At 29.6% G+C, this 21,764-nt stretch overlaps 5 protein-coding genes across 9 annotated transcripts; 3 read left to right on the forward strand and 2 right to left on the reverse strand.

Moving 5' to 3' along the window:
• The first annotated feature begins 592 nt into the window (after positions 1–592).
• Hps4 (Hermansky-Pudlak syndrome 4 protein) lies at positions 593–6,851 on the forward strand. Its single transcript, XM_076898877.1, has 9 exons — positions 593–900; positions 2,013–2,247; positions 2,531–2,761; positions 2,844–2,938; positions 3,023–3,092; positions 3,377–3,544; positions 3,614–4,942; positions 5,164–5,390; positions 5,797–6,851. Exons 1-9 carry the CDS (start codon positions 782–784, stop codon positions 5,969–5,971), a joined length of 2,649 nt encoding a protein of 882 aa, XP_076754992.1. The 5' UTR covers positions 593–781; the 3' UTR covers positions 5,972–6,851.
• Positions 6,852–11,547: 4,696 nt separating this feature from the next.
• On the forward strand, positions 11,548–13,736 carry Hpd (4-hydroxyphenylpyruvate dioxygenase). Its single transcript, XM_076898861.1, has 10 exons — positions 11,548–11,623; positions 11,820–11,924; positions 12,046–12,171; positions 12,234–12,323; positions 12,438–12,538; positions 12,618–12,695; positions 12,758–12,992; positions 13,139–13,261; positions 13,343–13,459; positions 13,548–13,736. Exons 3-10 carry the CDS (start codon positions 12,091–12,093, stop codon positions 13,620–13,622), a joined length of 900 nt encoding a protein of 299 aa, XP_076754976.1. The 5' UTR covers positions 11,548–11,623; positions 11,820–11,924; positions 12,046–12,090; the 3' UTR covers positions 13,623–13,736.
• Positions 12,795–16,851, reverse strand: Ntf-2 (nuclear transport factor-2). Of its 5 annotated transcripts, none has more exons than XR_013102080.1 (5): positions 16,710–16,851; positions 16,544–16,615; positions 16,294–16,392; positions 14,188–14,379; positions 12,795–12,934 (listed from the first exon to the last, which is right to left on the reverse strand). XR_013102080.1 is itself a non-coding variant. In XM_076898874.1 (5 exons), exons 1-4 carry the CDS (start codon positions 16,815–16,817, stop codon positions 15,691–15,693), a joined length of 393 nt encoding a protein of 130 aa, XP_076754989.1. In that variant the 5' UTR covers positions 16,818–16,851; the 3' UTR covers positions 14,042–14,379; positions 15,684–15,690. The 5 variants fall into 5 exon arrangements, 4 of the variants coding, with proteins under 4 accessions (XP_076754989.1, XP_076754991.1, XP_076754990.1 ...); XM_076898874.1 differs by lacking the exon at positions 12,795–12,934 and adding an exon at positions 15,684–15,804 and having other exon boundaries at positions 14,042–14,379; XM_076898876.1 differs by lacking the exon at positions 12,795–12,934 and adding an exon at positions 15,653–15,804 and having other exon boundaries at positions 14,042–14,379.
• Positions 16,852–17,297: 446 nt separating this feature from the next.
• Positions 17,298–18,566, forward strand: Rpl27 (ribosomal protein L27). Its single transcript, XM_076898872.1, has 4 exons — positions 17,298–17,422; positions 17,915–18,147; positions 18,217–18,353; positions 18,486–18,566. The coding sequence occupies exons 2-4, from the start codon at positions 17,929–17,931 to the stop codon at positions 18,532–18,534; spliced, it is 405 nt and encodes a 134-aa protein (XP_076754987.1). The 5' UTR covers positions 17,298–17,422; positions 17,915–17,928; the 3' UTR covers positions 18,535–18,566.
• A 304-nt stretch (positions 18,567–18,870) lies between these two features.
• On the reverse strand, positions 18,871–21,355 carry Dctn2-p50 (dynactin subunit 2). The gene is made up of 9 exons (XM_076898859.1): positions 21,142–21,355; positions 20,769–20,840; positions 20,575–20,708; positions 20,381–20,492; positions 19,954–20,105; positions 19,637–19,883; positions 19,394–19,570; positions 19,214–19,316; positions 18,871–19,129 (listed from the first exon to the last, which is right to left on the reverse strand). The coding sequence occupies exons 1-9, from the start codon at positions 21,175–21,177 to the stop codon at positions 18,951–18,953; spliced, it is 1,212 nt and encodes a 403-aa protein (XP_076754974.1). The 5' UTR covers positions 21,178–21,355; the 3' UTR covers positions 18,871–18,950.
• Between the last annotated feature and the right edge of the window lie 409 nt (positions 21,356–21,764).

Genomic DNA, 21,764 nt, shown 5'->3' on the forward strand with positions numbered 1-21,764 from the left:
TCCAGTTGGAACGTTGCGATTGTTTTCTTTTAGATACAGTTGTTTGCTATACAAATGTTTCATGAATGAAGCGATGAATGATCGATTGAAAATTTCCAGATGGTCTTCTGTCGTCTAACAAACAACGGTTATACGGTTAAACTATAAGTAGACAGGATTATAATTTTAAATTATATAAATTTTTTAATTTTATACCAGTAGTATTTTGTTAGAAGATCAATTTGAAATATACATACAGACGACACGTGCAACGATTAATCGTTAAGTAGTTGTATGCGATAATAATAAAATTCGAATGTCGCGGTTGTAGCTGAATTGCCGAACAAAAACTGAAGTGTATCTAGTGTAAAAACGAAATCGATATCAGTATGGCGGTGAAGGAGCGGCTCCGTTCAGCGTGATTGGAAATCAAGATTATTATGGCTCAGATTTTACATTACATAACGGAAAAGTGCATTTCCATCGAAGTGCATTTTTCGCGACGCTCATTAACATCGTGAGCGACGGTAAGGGCAGAAACAAAGAACGGAACGTTAACTTTCCTGTAAAAAAAGTTGCGATAAATAGAAAGAAAAAATAATAATAATAATAACAAAAGAACAGAAGGAAAAGTGGGTTTGACGTTGCAATTGACAATCGCAACTGAAGTCTTATCTACGGCACGCTAGAGCGTAAACAATCACCATGGCAAAGTATGAAGGATATTGCGTAACGCTAGCCTTATCTAATTATAGCAGCGTAGAAAGTGCATCTTTAATTCAATGATAATGCTTTGTTTACTATGCCACACTGCACACTGTATCGCTCTTACACATTTAATTCACCGGTTACACTTTTCAGCGGCATGTCTCTTTTCAAATCTTTAGTTTTTCTCAAAGAGAATGCTGATTTTAAGTTGGTGTGAGTTTATATATTGTTAATTAACAAACCTTCGTACTTCATTTTCTAATCCACGTCTATGTCATTTCCGTTGTGTTAATTCATGCATTTTATTACATTCTTTATTTTTAATATGTAGTTTTTGCGAAATTATATATAATTTTTATATCCATATGGATGTGTGCTATATGTGCTTGTAATCATTTTTGCTGACTTCTATATATTTATAATTTTATTGTTTCACTTTTTACATAATATGAAATTTGTTTGTATACAAATACAATCATGCATACCATGGTAATTTGAATGTCCTTTTTGTATTAGCAAACTTGGTATACATAAGTGTCACACATAGATAAACATGTTTTTTAATTTTTGCACGCATTATAGTTTAATAATAAAAAATTTATTTAAAATATGGAAGTTTTTCATATATTCTTAAACAATGTGTCTGAGTAAATTACTTCTTGGTAATTATAAATTCTTGTTGCTGTGGAATTTTCCTTTTTATACTTTTTTTTCATCTATTTTTGTTCTTGTAATAACAGTGTGTTATTTATCTATGAAACTGTCAGATTAACCACAGTTAAGAATACTTTCGTTGCTTATTTATTAATTCAACAGTTATTTATATTGGCACTATTGACACTGATTAATTAAGAAAAGCTAAGGATTTTAAGTATTATTAAATTATAATTAAGCGTCAAGTTTTTATATCAAGTCTACTATTGCGGATAGCAGTATTTCTGAGAGATGTGCTTTACATTGTAATCTTATCTCTTTTATTTTCTTATCGGTTACTGGTGCAGCTAATCTATAATTCCCAGTTCATAATTGTTTACTTCATAGATTCGTTCGTGTATTGAAATTAAAGCAAGTTATAGACATTAATATTATGTCTTTCATTTTGTAAAAATGAACATTGATAAATTTTCAAACTTTTTTATTGAACAGTTTTATCAATTACTTCGGGGTAAGTTATTTCATTTGAAAAATCAAGTTATTTTCATATAACTTCATATAACTTATACTTGCAAATAGTACATGGTATTATGTAATGATTACTACTTATATATAATAAGAATTAGTATAATGAGTTGCATTAATCCTGAATTCTTGAATTCACATTTTAGAGAGATGATGATAGTATTTGTTTACGACACTGCAAGGTGTTGTAAAGAAGATGATGATCCTGCGGAAGCAGTTATGTATTTCCACCCTGCATGGGTATCTCTTACCCAAAGGCTTGCTTTAGCAGGTCAATTAATGGCTGTTAATCAATTCCTTTCAACTTCGTTTTGTGCTCCGCAATCAATTACACTACAAGGTGGAAAATTTGTATTAAAGAAATTTGGGCAGTATATACTTGTAAGTGTATAGTTATCACGCATGTATTGTGCTTCAATGAAATATAAGTAATGGTATTTTCAAACGTAGTTGAAAATATGAGTAATCGTGGCTGTCCAAGTCCGGAAGTATTATATTGTGCAAGATTTCAATTACTACATAGCACAATTCGATAGCAGTTTTATCATCTATTGAAACTTTTACAATTATCAATGTATTTTCAATTAATTAAATGCAACATATCTTAGTATGCATTATTAATAATATTTAATATAAATAAATTTCATTGTTTATTACTTTACAGGCAGTAGGAACTGATAGGAATATTCATGACTGGATTTTAGAAAGGCGTGCAAACACATTAGAGTCATTATTACAGTTTTTTCATTGTGACCTAAATAAGATATTGGAATCGTTTAATAATGATAGAAATAAATTTACAGAGAAACTCTATCAAATGTTTGAGACATATTTGCCAATACTTCAATACAGTGCCAATCTTTTTTCCAACATTCCTATTATTAAACTTCCAAAGGTAATCAAACTGTGATATCTGTGATTTTTTATTATGTTTTAATATATTAAATTCGTTGTTGTATAATTTATTATCCCTCTAGAGTGCTAGCAACATATTTTTAGAAGCAATTCAAGTTTTACAATATTGTCAAGAAACCAGTGGTATTATGGGTGGCGCACTCTTTTATAATAACAAGTAAGTTATTTAAAAAACAGACAAATAAATATTTCTACTTTTTATTTTGAATGCAAAAAGTTGGTAAGAATATCAATGTTTCAGGGTAGTTGCTACACAATTGAGTGCTGAATTGACCAAACAAATTGTCATAACTGATCCGTATAGAATAAAGGTATATTGAACCTACATTTCAATACAGTGGGCAATTCGGTCATATTAGTCCTAGACAATACTTGAAGCAGTATCTCGAAAACTGTATTTTTTCAAGAAATTATACTTAACTTATAAAATTATACTAAAAGAAAAGAAATTATACTTAACGTTGACTCTAATTAAAAAGAATTTATTTCAAACACAAATAACTTCCAGCTAAAAATGACCTAATGTATACCGCTTGATAAGTTAATAGTATAAAAGAGCTGATATTAATTGCTTATACTTTATACAATTTGTTAGGCCCCCGCGGAAAGAATATCAACGGAATTTCATTTACCTGTTGGAGTACAGCTATTGCGAGTCTACATAGAGCAAAAACAGTTTATAAAACTTGCGCAAGAAGCAAACAATGAACGATACTATAGTTCTTATTTGGACTCTATCACCAGAAAAACGTTACAAAGAAAAGTAAGTAGTATAATATGTTGAAACTGAAATTATAACAATTGTGTAATAATAAAACGATTACATCCTTAGTCCAAGAACAGTAAGGAACCTCCTCTGTCCGGGATGAAACGCGATACTTCTCGCATTTTTACTGTACCTGAAGAAGGAGAATTAGATTCGTCACAATACAACGATAATAGTCACTATGTATCCTCCGTTCCACTTACAGCATACAGCTCTCCAGTGAAACGTAAACAGGAAAGTAAAACAGACCGTCCTAAGTGTGTGAATCCATTGACTCCTAGCGTTTGTTCGACACCCCTAAAAGATATTAATAGAGTATTACATGGTAATGCTATGTTAATATGTAACACGAACGAGGATACGAATAATGAAGCAGAGGAGGTAAAAGAAGAGATAAAAACAAATGTGGACGACATTCCAGACGTGGTTAAGGAAGCGCTTAGATGTAAACGTTTAAATAAATTAAGAAACGTTACGTCAAAAGAGAAACTGGTTAAACGGAGAGAATTTAATAAAAAAAGTTTGAGCATGCATGACTTAGAATCGTCCAATTTGTATTCCAGTCGAATAACAGTAAGAACGTATGGATTAGGTTTACCTCAATTAAAGAAATGTATATCTCCTGAAACTTCTCCTCAAAAGAAATTCTTGCATAAAAGACAATTCCATACGATTACTGATCCATATTATCCTGTATTCAGATGTGATGGGTTACCAGTATCCCAGTCCCTCTATGAGCAATACATATCTTCGCATTACGAGGAGCTTAAAGACGATCGTAATAACACGATCAATCGTAACGAACTTTTAGCGAGTTTGACCAACAATTGCGATGTGAAAAATGTAACAAATAACTGTGATACCGTGACCAGAGATAATTTAGAGAAACCAAGTAATTCTTATAACGTAAAATTAGATACCAAAGCGAAGCAAGAAACTTATCGTAGATCGATGAGTCTTCCATTGAAACCGCTCAACATTACTGACAACGATGATAGACGAAAATCAGTGTCGGAATGTGGTAATGTATACGATTTCCTGCAGAAAAAAAAACTGGATGGTTTACAATTAACACCTCTTATGTCCAAACTCAGTTTACTTGCTGATGAGAGGACCAGCGGTTTTTGTAGCAGAGAAACTACTCCTAGCGAATTTCGCGATTTATCTAGTTTTTCAACAGCTACGAAGCAAATGATAAAACAAAAATTGGAAGCAGTTAATAAAGAGACTGGCAGTGACGGTGAGGATGAACTCGAGGAAGATTGGATAATCACCTCTAAAGATAAGGTCTGCCTTGAAACAACAGAACTATTTCTTTGTGGACATCAGAATATGGTGTTGGTATTGTTAATGGAGAATGGAACTGCCAATAATTCTGACCTTATACATTCTCTGGTAAGTGTCTTTTTGTTTTTTTAATCTTATATCGTAATTCTAAACAAATCTCTGACTCCTTGGACGAGACATCTTGCATTCTAATAAAAATACACACAAGAAATATCTCGTTCATAGTGTCACATTGCAAAAGATTTACTTTATTGCTTTACTTTATTAGTACTACATATTAAAAATTTAATGTGTTATTTAATTTTTTTAACTGCAATAACATGTTATAGTGGCAAACTTGCGTAAGTGCATTAGGAAAACTTGAAACAAGACTGCAGCAGTGTTTAGAACCGTTGCCGTTAAACGAGAATAAAGAGTTATATAGTATTTTAAGTATTGATCCTCAGTGGGATACAATAAATCGTTCTGGACTTTGGGGTGTTACCGAACTGGAGATAGTTTCTTGCCTTCACGATAGATTTATACATGCCAGCAATCTTACAGATATTATTGTCAGGTAATTGTTTAGACATTAGAGAATTCATTTCAGTTAGTTTAATTTCTGCCTATGTCAGCTTGCTTCAGTAGATCTTCTTACATATCTTTTTGCTTAGTCGGTATAATACTATTTTACCAATCATTTTCAGAAAAAGAAATTCTAGTATAATATGAAGTTGAAATGGTAATCGATGTACTATAAATGTACATTATATTTCCCTTCATCTAGATCTTTTTGTTTAAAACATAACATTTTTACCATGTCAACTTCACAAGTTTAGAATACACTCTGTTTTTATGCACTATGTTACATTATACATCTACTATTATTTCGTTTATGAAGCATTAACTTTAACAAATAATAGCTCGCGGTAATTTTTCACGAGGTATGGTAAAAATATGAGTATGTTTTATTAATTAACTAGAACGGAAGATACTGTTGTTTATGGTAACCAGTGTGGAAACGTAGAAGTATTTTATCAACAAGCAGTGGCTCCAAACACCTCTGGAGGACTTCCGACTCCTGCAGATTTAATGGGAATCGTGTCTCTTAAAGCGAAACGTAGACTGGAAAGGGATCATGGGATCGTATTGCTATAAATTACAATTATCTATAAATGCTTCCATCGTAATCTTGTTCAGGATTGAATTGTTTTACTTAATATTTTTTCTTTTTTTTTTTTTTCTTTACATTCCATGGCATGTTACATTAATAATATTATACAACATTTTGTACATGTTTTTCTGTATATAGTAATAGAAACGTTTTTCTGATGTTTTTGATAATATTACGTAGGAACATTCTCTTTACCTTGTTATTTACAGTAATACAAGGGCATTCAAATGAGAATGTGAAATTCTTCATTTAGTAGTTAGCATGTAACAGTAGTTGAAACATTTAATGCTATAGCGGCGATTTATCAATTAATCGTGTATAAATATCGTGTGTATACATATTAACATGTATACAGTTAGCATTATATTTATTTGAAACGTCCACATATTATTCTGCGTGAGAAACAATGAGTTCAAATTTTCATATCTTTCAGGAACAAAAGAATAATCAAACATTCCATTAATTTAATCTTGACTAAGAATACGTTTATGATAAAAAAAGCAAACACTACATATTGATAGAAAAAGAAAATATTACCAAATTTTCTACACATATTTTTGTAACAAAGATCATACTATCCAGTATAATAATTTAAGAATTGGCTGTAATCAAAGAATTTTTATATCGTTCACGTGTACCGACCATACATAATAAATTGATATTGAACCATTGCTATTTTGTCGACCATAAATAATATATTTTAATACAAAATATTAAATATTTCATTAAAAATATTTGTTTGACAGGGAATTTCAATTCGTCAATTATGCATAATATCAAAGTATTAAATTATTTTCATAATAACGTGAATTTTTGATATTGTATGCTTCAAAAATTAAAACATTTAAATTCAACAAATTATTATCTTTTTAAATATATGCATTTTTAAATTATATTAAACGTAAACGGCATTGTGCAATACAATTTACAGTTACATCAAAAAGTTTTACATTACGAATATATAAGTGTAGTAGAAATATATATTTAAAAAATATATTTAAAGAAGTATATAATACTTAGGAGAGTATGTCGAACAATTTTTGTTGTACATTATTTGAAAAGTATATAAAAATTCTTTAAAATTACAACACAATTTTACTGGCATGATGCAACAGCTTTTTCATGTCCAAGCTTTTGATGTCTTAGGTACAAGACAAAACGATTCTAGTATTGTATTGCTACGTCCGAAGTAAGTGATATTCAGCATTAAATAATTTATTCGTCTATTTAAAGTCCTGTTAGTATGGGTAAAGATTTTTATTACTATTAGGCGTAAGTTAATTAATGGTTGTTTCCCATTTAACTTCTTAACAATTCAGTGTTGTATAAATGAATTTATATTGTACGTATTATGAACGTAATTAATTATTTGTATATACATATATGTAAGAAACGTCCGATAATTTATTTACACGATTTTTACAAATCGTAAGATAACTTTTTAATTTGTTAATATGTGTAAGTAGATTAAAAACTAAGAACATTATTAAAAGGTGAGGTATAATATACTACGACATGTTAAAACAATGTTATTAAATAATATAAATGTATTTCCTAAACCACCAAATGAGTTGTAGAAGCTCATCACTGATCAGTCATTAATGTCTAGCAATTATTCTTTAATAGTGCTACTTATACATATATACATATAATTTAATTTTATTTTCCGAAAAAATAATTTTCTTGATACATATTTATAAGTTTATGTACTCGTATACTTCGATCGTGTAGTTATAATTTGCAAACTGGATGCAAAATTTTCGATAAGTTTAGTGCGATTATATGTTACAAACGAATAATCAAATATTTAATAACTTTTACTTATTTCTTAAAGAGTACATATATTACAATGTTTGCCACAGTATGAACTGTTTAAATTTTGATGCATATCTTTTAAATTATAATTACAACATTTAATCTAGTCTATTATTGTATATTGTTGAAGGGTATAAAATATATTCCAAATTATTCTTTAATAATAATATACAAGTTAATTGAAATTAACTTTAAATGATTAGATTGAAACATTTTATCCAATTTAAAATCCAGTCCAAACTAGTCACATATACATATCTAATTAAGAGTAATTGCAAATATTAGTCCAAAAATAATATAAGGTATGCATACAGCAAAAACACTGTACCGTCATCCACAGAATACATTTTATCTGAATAAAAATCGCAATTGAAATATTCAATGCTTAAATTTAATGAATTGTCTTTTGTATTTTTATTATGATATAGAATGATATTAATATATTATTAATATGTACTATAATTATTATTGAATCGTTTTATGAAAATCGATCACTTTTATTTCGGTCAATACTATTTTGGATTTTGTTCAAAAATCATTTAAATAAAAGATTTATAAGTCATCATTTTACTAGTTTCGAACTTGTTTTTAGTACGTAGAACTTTACATTTCCATATTTTTATCTAATTGAAAATATAGAAATTATATGTTTTTTAATCATTCAAGTAATCAAATTAACTATTCTGACGCAATATAATATAACCGCTAGTCAGTAGTCAGTTGCAAACACACATAGATTCGTAATTAAAGAATAAATTGAATTTGCAACTAATAATAATTTAATTTTTAATAGTTAAAAAGATTTTGAGCGAATACGGTTTTCAGCGTTCAACTTTTACTACGCCGTTAATATAAACCGCTCCATACTAAAAATATGTTTACTTTATAGAAAACAGGTCAAAGAATATAACAGTATTTCCTCAGATTTTTAAAAACCCGACCTGGAACTAAAATTTATAAGATAATTTGTTTATAATTATCAACTTCAGAAAAATGATTGTGCAACATAAAAGAAAATGTATCCAGTGAACCTGATGATTCCTGACTAGGAAAAAGAAAAAAAATCATTTAAATATGATAAATAGTTTTTAAAATAAAAATTTTCAAGTATAATGCATTTCACAAAGTCATTTTGCTTGTGAGCAACACTTGAAGGCAAAAAGAATTCGTTTAACCTCTTTAAACAAAAGTTTCTTTAACAAATACTGTTGAATCATTTGATTATGTCCTTTATCTGGACTGTTAAAAGTATAAACACCCAATAAACGAAAGGTTCGATGAGATTTCTTACTGCCTTGTAAAGGTCTTTTGAAATAATGGTAAAGTAGTCTCGCGTAGTTCTTGTTATAAAAGTGTGATCGAATTTTGCGTAAGTTGTGATCGAAAGTGCGCCAGTGATGTTGTAATGTTTTTAAACGGAAAGGCCATAGTTGTTGTTCGAAAAGACTACGAAAGGTACCGCTGCATATGAGTAGAGTATTTTCGATTCTTCCCAAAGGAGGGTTCATTCTTGTCGCATAAAATTATTTCGAGAAAAGAGAAGTACACAGAATAAAGCTGCATTAGATCCTCTACACGCAACATCAGTTAAACCAGTACTATCTCGCCGAGGACGAAAAAATATATATAGTAGTAATAATAACGACGATTCAAATAACATTTTGACGGTAATAAATTCGTTTGTTGTAGTAAGTTCTACTATGGATATTTTAACGACATCCGTAAGAGTTTTTAATAAAGAGGTAATAAAGAGGCCTGCCCGGAAAATGAATTGTGCAGTTTAAATTAATAAATAATTTGCGATTTTTGCATCATAGATGCTTTTAAAAAGGAATCGTTTGTAACTTCATTCTTGTTAAAAATCGGCTTAGACGTCCGTCAAACTTTCTACGAAAGAGCTGTTGTTTGTTGCCACACAAGTAAGCTAAACTTGCAAAACTGAAAAATGTATATTTTTTAAATGAATTTGAGAAACTAGTAAAATAATAGATATTAAATATTGTAGTAAACGATTACTATACAATGAAAGAAAAATAAAAAGAGTCTGCCAAACGCTGTTAAGATTGTGGTATTTTACTACTTTGAATAAAATTCACATGTAAATTTATGTACTGATATTTACCGTGTATTCTGAAGTCGTTACGTTGTTTTTTTGTCGACCTCGGCAATGGATGAAAATGAATTGAGGCGAGCCTCCTGGTTCTCCCAGTTTGCTAACGTGTTTGTATCACGTGCTACGCACGTTCCTGTCCTATTCGTTTACGTCAACACAGAATCCACTTTTCAAACGAGAATCCACGCGTGTCGTACAGCCAATCACGTCCCGCCAGGCAAAACGGCGAGCCTCCACAAATGGAAAGTTTTTAGGTATAGGATATTTTGAACCATTGCTATTTATTGTGAAATATCTTTTCGGAACATAATATTTTTTACTTTATACATTAATAACTCTATGTTAATAATAAAAATATTTTCATGTACAATGGTTTCTTTCTTGTCATTCAATTTTTTTAAATTATGTCTGAATTGAAAGAAAAAATTGAACAGAGTACAATTGATTTCAACTGGTACACTATGATATTAATTAACTAGACTATTGAAAGTTTATACGATTCTCTTGGTCAATGTAATGAGTTTTGCTCTGTTTACGCGCTTAGAATTCAAATGTAAAACTGTTACAGTATGCGGAAAACAAGGGCAGAGAAAAACAACATTCATTCACAACAAAAATACATCTATACGATTAAGTCTATTAATTACATTGAATAAAGTGTGAAAAAAAAAGAAAAAAAATTTCAAAATAGTAACATACCTTACAAATATATTGTTACAAATGTATATTCAAGAATGTTGATAACGTTTTAGTTGCTAAGAATAATTAAAGAGCAATGAACTTTTATTGAAAAATTAGAAGTGAAAACATTTCTTTAATATATGAGTAAGTCTCTAATCGATTTTATTTAAAGAAATGATTTTACAGATAATAATTCCAGTGACGAATCTGTCCAGAAAATATCATGTGATCGTGGCAAGCTTGAAAAACCTGCTCGTTATCGATAATATTATGTGAGTGATTTACGTTTCACGATTTGTAAGAGAATGCGGCACAAACAAGCCTCCATGAGCAACCAATCAGCGATCAGGATATCGATCGCCGATCTTCCTGCGTTTATATTTAAACAAGGTGCACTTGCGATTAAGAGATGTTAAAAAGAAATCGTTAAATACTTCGATCGAGTATTCCTTTTACAAGTATTCAGAATGGTACGAAATACAATTTTTTATTAACTAATTATACAAGTTCTTTTAAGTTCCGCAGTTCCTCTCTATTTATATTTCTTATGTTTTTCTCTAATGTATTGTTAATAATTATTTCTCTCTCTCTCTCTCTCTCTCTCTCTCTCTCTCTCCCCCTAAAACATACACATTAGGTGAATTATGTATTCCTATGTTATAAACTTTTATTACAATTATATAATAACGTTAAACGACGATTATATCTTTAACAATTATATTATTTATACTTCGAATGATAAATGATAAATCGAATGAATCATATATAAAATACGAACAACAAAAATTTAAGCATTCAATAATCTTGTAATTTAATCGATTTTATTGTTTAATTAAAAATTTCTATTTTTCAGACTACGTATACAGACAGAGGTCCACAGGTGAGAGATAATTGTAATCAAAATAATTTTAACTTTTTAATTGAAAAAACAATTTATTATTAATATATTAATTATTTGTTTTAGCCGAAAGGCGGTAAATTCTTAAGTTTTGATCATCTTACATTTTGGGTTGGAAATGCAAAGCAGGTAATTGTTAACAGAGTTGAGAGTATTATGAATAATTATATAGCGTTTAAATGATTATTTATTAAAAAATGTAAATTATAGATTTTAAAATATGTATTTACTTCATTTTCCATAGCATTTATAATTTTTTTATTAAAATTCCTGCTTTTTAAATGTATTACAAATGTATTTTTAAATATATCTTTCCTAATTTTAGGCAGCTAGTTATTATTGCACTAAACTAGGTTTTGAACCCTTGGCCTATCGTGGTTTAGAAACCGGTTCAAGGCGCGTAGCATCGCATGTCGTTAAACAAAATCAGGTAAACTCTATATCAATGTTTGTTGAACAACGATTCACTAGTTGATTGAAAACTGATTATTCTTTGCCAGTTTTACAGAAATTTTTGTTACTATTCATCGTGCTACTTTTTCCATTTTCAGATTATTTTTGTATTCCAATCAGCTTATGAATCTGACAATGAAGAAATGGCAAACTTTCTTTCTCAACATGGAGATGGTGTCCGCGATATTGCTTTCAACGTGGAAGAAATAGATGTAATTGTAAAGGTATGTTAATATAAATATAGATCTTCATAAATGTATAAATAAAATAATCATAATTACTTCAGGTAGCAAAAGAAAGGGGAGCAGAAATAATAAAAGACATATGGGAGGAAGGCGATGAATATGGTATTGTAAAGTTTGCTACTATCAAAACTGTGAGTATAATATATTATTATTATTATTATTATTATTATTATTATTATTAACTAGGAAAAATAATTATATAGAGAAATGGTATTTAAAATTGTAAATATTGATTTACTTATCAGTATGGAGATACGTATCATACGCTCATAGACAGATCCAAATATAAAGGATTTTTTCTACCAGGATTTCAAAAGTTATCGGAAAATCTGTTTGCAAAGAGTTTGTATGTAACATATCAATCAGATTGCTTACAAGATACGTTATTAAATGTCTAATAACTAAATACTTTTTTTATTTATTAGACCAAAAGTGGGATTAAATTTCATAGATCACGTCGTTGGTAATCAACCAGACAAACAAATGGAACCTGTCGCGAAATGGTACATCAAATAAATCATGTGGATATGTTCGATTTTTCTGTATAAAATTTGTTTAATTTTAGGTATGAACGATGTTTGCAGTTTCATCGATTTTGGTCGGTAGATGATACACAATTGCACACAGAATATTCTGCACTGCGTTCCATCGTCATGACGAACTGGGAAGAAACTGTGAAACTGCCTATTAACGAGCCTGCTCCTGGCAAGAAGCGTTCTCAGATCCAGGAATACGTTGAGTACTATGGAGGAGCAGGAGTTCAACACATTGCTCTTAATACAAACGATATAATTAAGGCTGTAAATAGCATTGTTAATAATATGTGCTTATATGATCGACTAAGTAGAAACAAGATAACAATTTTTCCTTTCCTTCTATTTGGTTGGTACAATTTGTAGCTGTTTAGGTATTAGTTTTAACGGAATGAACTGCTATTAATTTGCAGATAAAAAATCTACGCGCCAGGGGCATGGAATTTCTGGATGTTCCAGACACTTACTACGATGCATTACGAAAACGTTTGATGACCAATGGTATAAAAATTGAGGAAGATCTTAATATACTTCAGGTAGAAACATTAACATGAAAACTGAATACAACATAAGTTTAATAAGGATTCACTAATATCGAGTTTTAAATGTATTTTTAGAAATTAAAAATTTTAATAGACTACGATGAGAATGGGTATCTTCTACAAATATTTACTAAAAACATGCAAGATCGACCGACTCTTTTCATAGAAGTTATTCAAAGGCACAATCATAATGTGGGTATTACAATGACCATTTACATTACCATAATTCATCATAAAACTTTTGAAATTGAGACTTAAACTTGCACTACTTCTGTTACAGGGGTTTGGCTCTGGAAATTTCCAAGCATTGTTCGAAGCTATTGAAATGGAGCAAGCTAAACGTGGAAATTTATAAACAAACATAGATTCTTAATAATTAGATTGATTAAGATGAAGTACAATCATATAAAATTGTCTTGTATTTAAAAATTTTATGTAATAAAAAACGTTATACAAATTTAACAAATAATCATTTTCCTTACTTTCAATGTATATTAAATTAAGATCTTTTCGCGTATTGCACATTATAAAATGGAAACTAATATCATATTATTAATTCCAGACGTTATATTTAATGGCCATTATTCATTTTACAAAAATACACATAGCATGAGGATATAGAATACGTAACAATATAATTCGAAGCATTAATAATCAACCATTGAAATCAAACATTATATAGTACTGTACTTGTATTTTAATGTTGCATTGCATAAATGTGTAACCAACAACAGGCATACTTAAAAAAAAAAAAAAAATAAGAGAAACAAGAAAATTATTAAACTGTATTTATTTTTAATGCTCTTTTCTTTGTTTTGTGGCCAAGATATAAGCGAATATTTTTCATATAAAAACTGCTGTATCTAGAAAGAATGGAATAATATGTGATGACAAAAGATATTAAGGAGAAAGTAGCTCACTTATTTCAATCTCTGGGGAGTCCATTGCTCGGATACTTGTCTGCTATTAAAGTGTGATAAATTTGCAGACATTTCTTTTCATGCGCTATCATGAATGCCAAGGCGAAAGATGTCATGCTGACAGAAAAATGAATTCCCCAGTGGCTTCAGCACAAAAATCTGTGAGAAGGCATGTGGTGGATCTTCATCTGCCTGTAACAAATTATAAATATAATTATATACAATTATATGTGAGTGTATATGTGCACTTATCATGTGTATAAAGATATAAAAAACTATAAAATGTCTCAAAATGGGTTGTATGCTCGAGTGAGAAGTTATTCCATGTGCAAAATTAGAATAAAATTATTTAACAGTGAATTTATGCATATACGTATTCCCAATGTTCTCAATAAATTTTTAGACTTGATTTTCTCCAGCACAAAGCTAAACTAAAAAATCTTATTCTACATATTTGATCAATTTTTATATGTAACATAATTTTCAGCCTGTTTATCTCATTCCTCTTGAAACATTGTTCCTTAATCACTTACATGTCTTTCATAAAATTAATTTCAATAAACATTAGTACAAGGAAAAAATTGATTGTATGTAAAGATACATTGTGATTAAACTGTTATTAACGTAGATAATTATTGATATTATATGAATGCCATTGAAACTTTTATTAATAATCATGCATAATCTGTGAAAATGTTTTTGAAATATAATAAAAATAAAATTAATATGCAATATAATGATAAACTTACCATATGCCAAAATTTCATATAAAAGAATTACCTTTTATATTTATGTAACTGTGCAAGGATACTCTGTTATGTAGTATGATTATTGATTTTAATTATTATCAAGATTAGCATTATATTGTTCGAATGTTATGGCTATAATAATCGTCCCAATAAAATTGTAGGAGTATACTGTTGCAAGTTGTAAATAAATGAAATTAAATTCAATTATTTTTACTTTTATGTAATTTTATATACTTAATATGATGTCTTTTAAATTACTATTCTGTTATCCAAATTTTCATGTAAAAGGAAAGAAGAAAACAAAAATAAACTTTATTCCGGTCAGTTCAGCAATTTAAGTTTTTTCTTATTACTACTTGATTTATATTAGATGATTTACCAAAACGAAACACAATTATTAAGGTATTACATGCAAACGAATTAAAGAAATAAAAAAGTTTTGTTATGTACAAATAATTACAATAAAGACACGGCAAATATTTTTACTGTTACAAAAAAAACTTTCAGTTCTTAAATTTTCCAACTTAACTACATATTAATATAAATTAATACAAAAATGTATGCTTTTTGTTTTTTAAATAATTGATCGTAGCAGATACATAAGCAATACTGCAAATAATACATAATTAAATGAAAGTTAATAACAAGCAGGCATATACTGACGAATATGAAGCAGCTTTTAGACACTAGAAAATTAGTATCGGGCTTGCCTGTACCATGGTACGAAGATCAACGGTATAGCAATACCTGACGCCTAAACCGTGTCGTGCAGAGCAAGTCTGAAGATGTCATGCTGCACGTAAAAGCTGGTGCCAATTGGCTTCAGGACAAATGTCTGGATGTATGCATGGGGCTGATCCTCATCAGTCTGCCCAATCATCAACAATCACTGACTGAATTTTCTTATTTCATCTTCTTTGCGGAGGAGTATATACAGAGATTGTCGCTGGACATTAGTCATAGCTCAATCTCTATCTTCATATGGCAGCACAAAAAATGTAAGGCAGTACAGTACACGTTTGTGTAGCATGTCCAGCCAATAAAATATAATATATAGACGAATAGAAAAGGTGTGAACGTATTAAAGAATTTTTAAAAAACTTAGACGTTGGAGCCAAATGTTCTTCTTTGTTTAGAAAATACATTGCATCGTGTATTATTTAAATAGATAATAGAAGAAGTTAAATTACTGAACTAATTGGAATAAAAACTCTGCGCATATCGAATTATAAGTTCTTTTTGTATAAAACTGTTATTCTGTACATAAATATTACTATTTTTTGTATACTTCTATATGAAAATCCCTATACGTTTATTCGTACGGTAATTGTAATGGAAAAATATTTGATTTTCTCACCTGCAACCTTCCTAAAACATTAATGAGTACGCCACCGTCAAACATTGGTTGCGAATCGATAGCAGTTATTATCCGATTTATTTTTTGAAATGTTAAACTCTGAAAATACAAAATGGATAATCATCAATTTAATGCGTTGAATAGAGATTGTCTAATCAACTTCAGAATTGTTTCACAAAACAAAAGATATTGAAAAATTGTAGAATAAAATTTTGGTTAAAATTAATTAATTCCTCTGGAAAATACTCACACTTAATTTTTCCATGATTTTAATAGCACCCTGTATTTGCAAACCCTCAAATGTCATGAAAGATGAGTCAGTCTGCAAATACAACATCGAGTAAGTGGATATAAGGGGAAAAGGATGATAGTAAGTAAGAGAAATTGGAAACACGAAACTGTCTATACGAACTTACATTATACATATTTATTAAATTTGGTCTTTGTACAGGGTCGTCAAACATCGCATAATACTGTTGTACGAAACCCTTTCCGATTACTTCATATTGGGGGTTTAATGCCATTACGCTAACTTATGATATCCGCACCCACTACACGATACCAACAATATCAGTCTTTTTCAACGATTCGATCGTTCGATAGATCGTATTTTACAAAAGTCCTATGATAAGATTAAAATATATAATGCCTATTAACATCCCTCGTGTAAGATACAAGCGAGCAGGAAGCTACTTATGCCGACCAATCATTTCGATGTATCGAGAAAATCATCGGGATTATTCTCGAACTCTCGAAAAGTTTAGATATTTGGCAATGCGATTGCACTCGTTTTTGCACAAAATAATATTGCGTTTGATTCGTCATTCGGATATTTCAAAATACATGCCAACTACTTAATTTCTCCCACTTTCAAGAACAATCTAATACACAGTGGAATTAACAAATAAAAACCTTTAATGAACAGAGACGAATAGAACTGATACGAACGAAAATTCTCTCTCGAGAAATACTTTTGTTGAGTGTCATTCAAACCGCGACGTACGATTGGTTTACCGTCACCGCCGGATGTCTAGCGGCACGACATCTGTACGCTGGATTTTGAATATCAAACGGGTGAACGATTGAAAGTTAGGTTAACTTCCTTTTTTCCGGTGCGAAAAGCCGTGAGGTGTGTGGTGTTTTGTCAATGCTAAAATTAATCCAAAAACATCGGAAATTAGGAAAATAATTTCTTTATACGTACTCCATTGTTTCAGATTACGTTTATTCCGATATTTTTGGCATAGTAATCATTTCATTTGATTTTACTATTCTGATAATAAATTTTATAGTATCTCCACTCAACATATTAACTTTGTTTACGTAGAACATTACGAAACGTAAACTTTAATTAATCACTTAAATCCCTCACATTTTCAAAATGTTCATTTTCCCGAATTGTTAACTATTAAGGTGATCGTGATGTAGAAGAGGTTATATGTGATGTTCGGTACAGTGTGTTTACATCTGCCAATTCAGTCTATGCGTTAAAGCTTTGTTAGAAAAGTTAACAGTTAATACGAGATGAACATAATATTACGCGTACGATTTTTAGAACAAAACCGGAACTTTTTCAATTTTTAAGCTAATGAACTAATTCACACTAAATTTCTTTTCGCAGCACATATCTTCAAGATGGTGAAGATTATGAAAACAGGGAAAGTCGTATTGGTCCTTAGCGGCCGATACGCTGGAAGAAAAGCAATCGTCATGCGTAATTATGACGATGGTACTACTGAAAAACAATACGGACATGCAATGGTTGCAGGTATCGATAGATATCCACGTAAAGTACATAAAAGAATGGGCAAAGCAAAGATTCACAAACGCTCTAAAATCAAGCCATTTGTAAAAGTAAGTATGTCCCTTTTATCTTAAGCGGCATGGAATAATTATTAAATCATATTACTGATTTTATTACAGGTGCTAAATTATAATCATTTGATGCCAACAAGGTATACCGTAGATTTACATTGGGACAAAGTAATGCCTAAAGATCTTAAGGACGCGATGAAACGTAAGAAGATTCGATTCCAAACACGTGTTAAATTTGAAGAAAAGTAAGTGTATCTGTGTACAATTTTATATATAAACATAGTTTAATATTTATATTTTGTCGATGTTTTGAAACTGTTTCAAAGATTATATATATTTCATGGATACATAAGTAATATAAAAATATGTGTTTTCAGGTACAAATCTGGTAAAAACAAATGGTTCTTCCAAAAATTAAGATTTTAATTAAATTTAAATAAATATATGACATACATGTACTTTAATACATTTAATTTCCCATTTATCCTTTCACTTTGGAATGAAAATAACAATACTCCACGTCATTTTATGTATATACTTGAAAAGCGTGATCCTAGTTTATTTTTAATTTGTCTTTTGCTACAAGAATACAGGAGAAAGCATAATTAATTCGACATAGTTTCAAATATATTCAAAAGAAAATCACTGATGATATCACAAAAATACTTAAAAAAGATGTTTTAAATAAAGTTATGAATAATTTAAAAATACATTAAAAAATGTTAGTAAATAACATAACTTAATACATATATATATATATATTTTTTTAATAAATATATATAAAAAACTTGAAGTGCCATGATTTATAACGAATTTTCATTATTCAATATTATTAGGAATTATCACTTGCTAAGTTTCTTAATACGTTCATCCAGTGATTCTATGTTATTTCTTATAATTTCCAAGTTTGATGCAAAGCTATCTTGTACTCCTTTTAACAGAGATTTATTACTTTCCAAATCAGAAGTTATTTGTGATTGTAATTCTTCTAAACGTGCCAGAGTTTTGTTAGATGTAGCAGCTGAAATGAAGTACATTGAATAAATGAATTATATATTGTAAAAGGATAATGTACAACGTTTTGCAATTATACTAAAATACTCGCCTTGTTGGTGAATAGTATTTAAGGCTAACATGCGGTTTACAGTTTGCGGCAGAATTTGCGACATGGTTTCCGTTTGTTTCATAATATCGTACATTTCCGAAATCTGAAAGCAAGATTTCATTTAAGTAATAAGAATAATTATTCTTAATTCAAATCTTTAATTACAAAAAAAAATCATACTTTCTGTTCTTGTTCTGAATCTAAGGCTAATGCGGCCTTTTTCTGTGCAATATTATCCATTCTATGAATTAAAGCAGCTAATCGACTTTCAACAATGTCTAATTGATACGTATCTAACAATGCAGCTTTCGCTCCCAATTCTTGAAGAGCTTCCATTACCCCCTGACCTCTGAGATTCTACAAAACAAAATTACATTATAGAAATTTATTATTATGATTATATAAGAAATAATCACATTGTACCTGTGAAAATTTGGAAAGCTTATCACTGGTTGTTCCAATAACACTTTCTAAATTACAAAGTCTTTGTTCAAGTAATGCAATTCTTGCTGCTTCCTGCATTCTTGCTTTTTCTGGAAGATACATCATCTGGTATTTAAGTACACCAGGTTCAGTTGTTTTATCGTCTTTTGTACTTTGTGTCTTTGAATCGGTTTCAGAAGTAAGAATATTAGTCTGCTTGAATGCTTCTATCTGCGATATCAGTTGTCTAAAAAATTCATGAACAAAAGGAAAGTTTTCATTTAATATACACCTTATTATGATTTCAATAAACTTACTTCATTCTTGTGCCTTGCGGATCTGATAGAGTAGCAACAAGATCAGCTCCAAGACATTCTTCTAATTTTAAAGAATCTAGTTGCTTTTCTAGGAGTTGCACTTGAGAGATTATGTCAGCAACAGATCTTATTTCTTCGTCTTTTGCTTTCTCCTATTTTCCGAATAGAAGTAGAATGAAATACATTTCTACGATCCAAATATTTAAAGCATTCGTTGCTACTCCAAGCAGTGCTATCCAAGCATCGTTGATGCAAAACATTTTACCTCATACGTCAGGTATTAATAGTGTAACAACAGCGCGTCAATCAGTCATTATATTTGAATTCTTTGTTAATTGCAGCCAGTAAATTATACGACACACCATGTCTTCATCACTGTTTTGGTGTAGCCGCGAATGTATTAAAAATTTAATAAAACAACTGATACCTTTAAATCGTTCACTTCTTCGTACAACTCTTTAATTTCACATTGCAAACGTTGATATTTCTGAATTGGAGTTTCTTTTTCCCCTTCTCCAGGCAGTTCCCAATCTCCGAACCTAAAATGTAATTAAAAATTCTTCATAGCTATATATTCTAAATACAACTTATCTTTCACGCTTATTTATAAAAGTAAGTTACTTATAGCCTGTCCTGGGTTTGACTGATACTCGATCAGAAAAATCAATTCCTTTGCTAATGACTTGTTTACCTTTAAACTTATTAAACGCTTCTGTAGCACTAATGTGTAACTTTTCTATAGAATCAGTTTCATCCTAAAAGTAAAATATTTTATTGTACGATAACTGTATTAAGGATAATTTTTACTACTATACCTCGGGATAAAGTTGAAATTGCTCTGATTCTGGTAAATCAGTAGTCTCATAGACATCAACTTGATCGTATGCCTGTATGTGGAATAAAGGTTAACAGTGTAATTATATTGTAATGTATATAGAATTGTAAGAAAATAAAGAAAGACGCGACTGAAAGTAAAACTAAATATACAGGATAAATGTATAGATACATATGTCAATTATGTCAGTTCACAGATAAGATCATTTAAGTCGTCTTTTCATTTCATATCTTCTAAATACTAATATCTATTCTATCTAAATATCTATTTCTATCTCAAATTGAAGTTTTTTTATTTAATTGTAACAAAATTGTATTACCATAATTTTGACATCGAATAAGAAGTATACTTACGATTCCAGGTAAATCGGCATATTTCGGATCAGCCATTCTTGCGATTAAATTAAAAACTATCGTTGATTTTTAAATCACTTCAGACAATACAAGAAAACTTGCGTTTTAATAGTGGATGACAGCAGAAATAAATTGTTACGAATTGTTAGGAAATAGACCGAACGTTTTTTGCAGATTGTCACTGAGAATCCAAGTTGTGCACACAAGTTTTTGGTCGCGCGACTTTCGCGATATCTTCCAGTGAATATCGGTACTACGAAAAAAGTGGTTCTTTTGAATAGCGATTTTAATAGTATGAAGTAAATGTTTGTCAAAATTCGATACTTTATGTTTAATTCACGTCTACCGATAAATACATAATCACTTACATATACCTGTAATGTATATCAATACTTATAGTATGATTATTACTATATTTAATTGAATTTTAGAATATCAACAAGTTATCAACACGTATTAATATTTCATATAAATATATATGTATACGCAATTGCAATAGAAAATTACTGAATATTTTTATTAAAAATTTGATTAAAAATTAGTTTATTTCATCGTTTACTAAAAGAAAAAGATATGTAAAGACTCCTAAAAATTACTCTACTATAATACTATATATAATGAGT

Source organism: Xylocopa sonorina, chromosome 8, assembly GCF_050948175.1.
Source record: "Xylocopa sonorina isolate GNS202 chromosome 8, iyXylSono1_principal, whole genome shotgun sequence".
NCBI classification, from domain to species: Eukaryota; Metazoa; Arthropoda; class Insecta; order Hymenoptera; family Apidae; genus Xylocopa; species Xylocopa sonorina.

Coding starts and splice junctions, on each gene's coding strand:
- Hpd (XM_076898861.1), top strand. CDS start 12,091: ATGGCAAACTTTCTTTCTCAACATGGAGATGGTGTCCGCGATATTGCT. Junction 12,696..12,757: donor ATGGAACCTGTCGCGAAATG/GTACATCAAATA, acceptor GTTTAATTTTAG/GTATGAACGATGTTTGCAGT. Junction 13,460..13,547: donor TTCAAAGGCACAATCATAAT/GTGGGTATTACA, acceptor CTTCTGTTACAG/GGGTTTGGCTCTGGAAATTT.
- Ntf-2 (XM_076898873.1), bottom strand. CDS start 16,817: ATGGCATTAAACCCCCAATATGAAGTAATCGGAAAGGGTTTCGTACAA. Junction 16,616..16,709: donor ATTTAATAAATATGTATAAT/GTAAGTTCGTAT, acceptor TTGTATTTGCAG/ACTGACTCATCTTTCATGAC. Junction 14,380..16,293: donor ATGTTTTAGGAAGGTTGCAG/GTGAGAAAATCA, acceptor AATTTGTTACAG/GCAGATGAAGATCCACCACA.
- Rpl27 (XM_076898872.1), top strand. CDS start 17,929: ATGGTGAAGATTATGAAAACAGGGAAAGTCGTATTGGTCCTTAGCGGC. Junction 18,148..18,216: donor AAATCAAGCCATTTGTAAAA/GTAAGTATGTCC, acceptor ATTTTATTACAG/GTGCTAAATTATAATCATTT. Junction 18,354..18,485: donor CGTGTTAAATTTGAAGAAAA/GTAAGTGTATCT, acceptor ATGTGTTTTCAG/GTACAAATCTGGTAAAAACA.
- Hps4 (XM_076898877.1), top strand. CDS start 782: ATGCCACACTGCACACTGTATCGCTCTTACACATTTAATTCACCGGTT. Junction 2,248..2,530: donor AATTTGGGCAGTATATACTT/GTAAGTGTATAG, acceptor ATTACTTTACAG/GCAGTAGGAACTGATAGGAA. Junction 5,391..5,796: donor CTTACAGATATTATTGTCAG/GTAATTGTTTAG, acceptor TTAATTAACTAG/AACGGAAGATACTGTTGTTT.
- Dctn2-p50 (XM_076898859.1), bottom strand. CDS start 21,177: ATGGCTGATCCGAAATATGCCGATTTACCTGGAATC. Junction 19,571..19,636: donor AGCTTTCCAAATTTTCACAG/GTACAATGTGAT, acceptor TTTGTTTTGTAG/AATCTCAGAGGTCAGGGGGT. Junction 19,317..19,393: donor ATTCAGAACAAGAACAGAAA/GTATGATTTTTT, acceptor TCTTGCTTTCAG/ATTTCGGAAATGTACGATAT.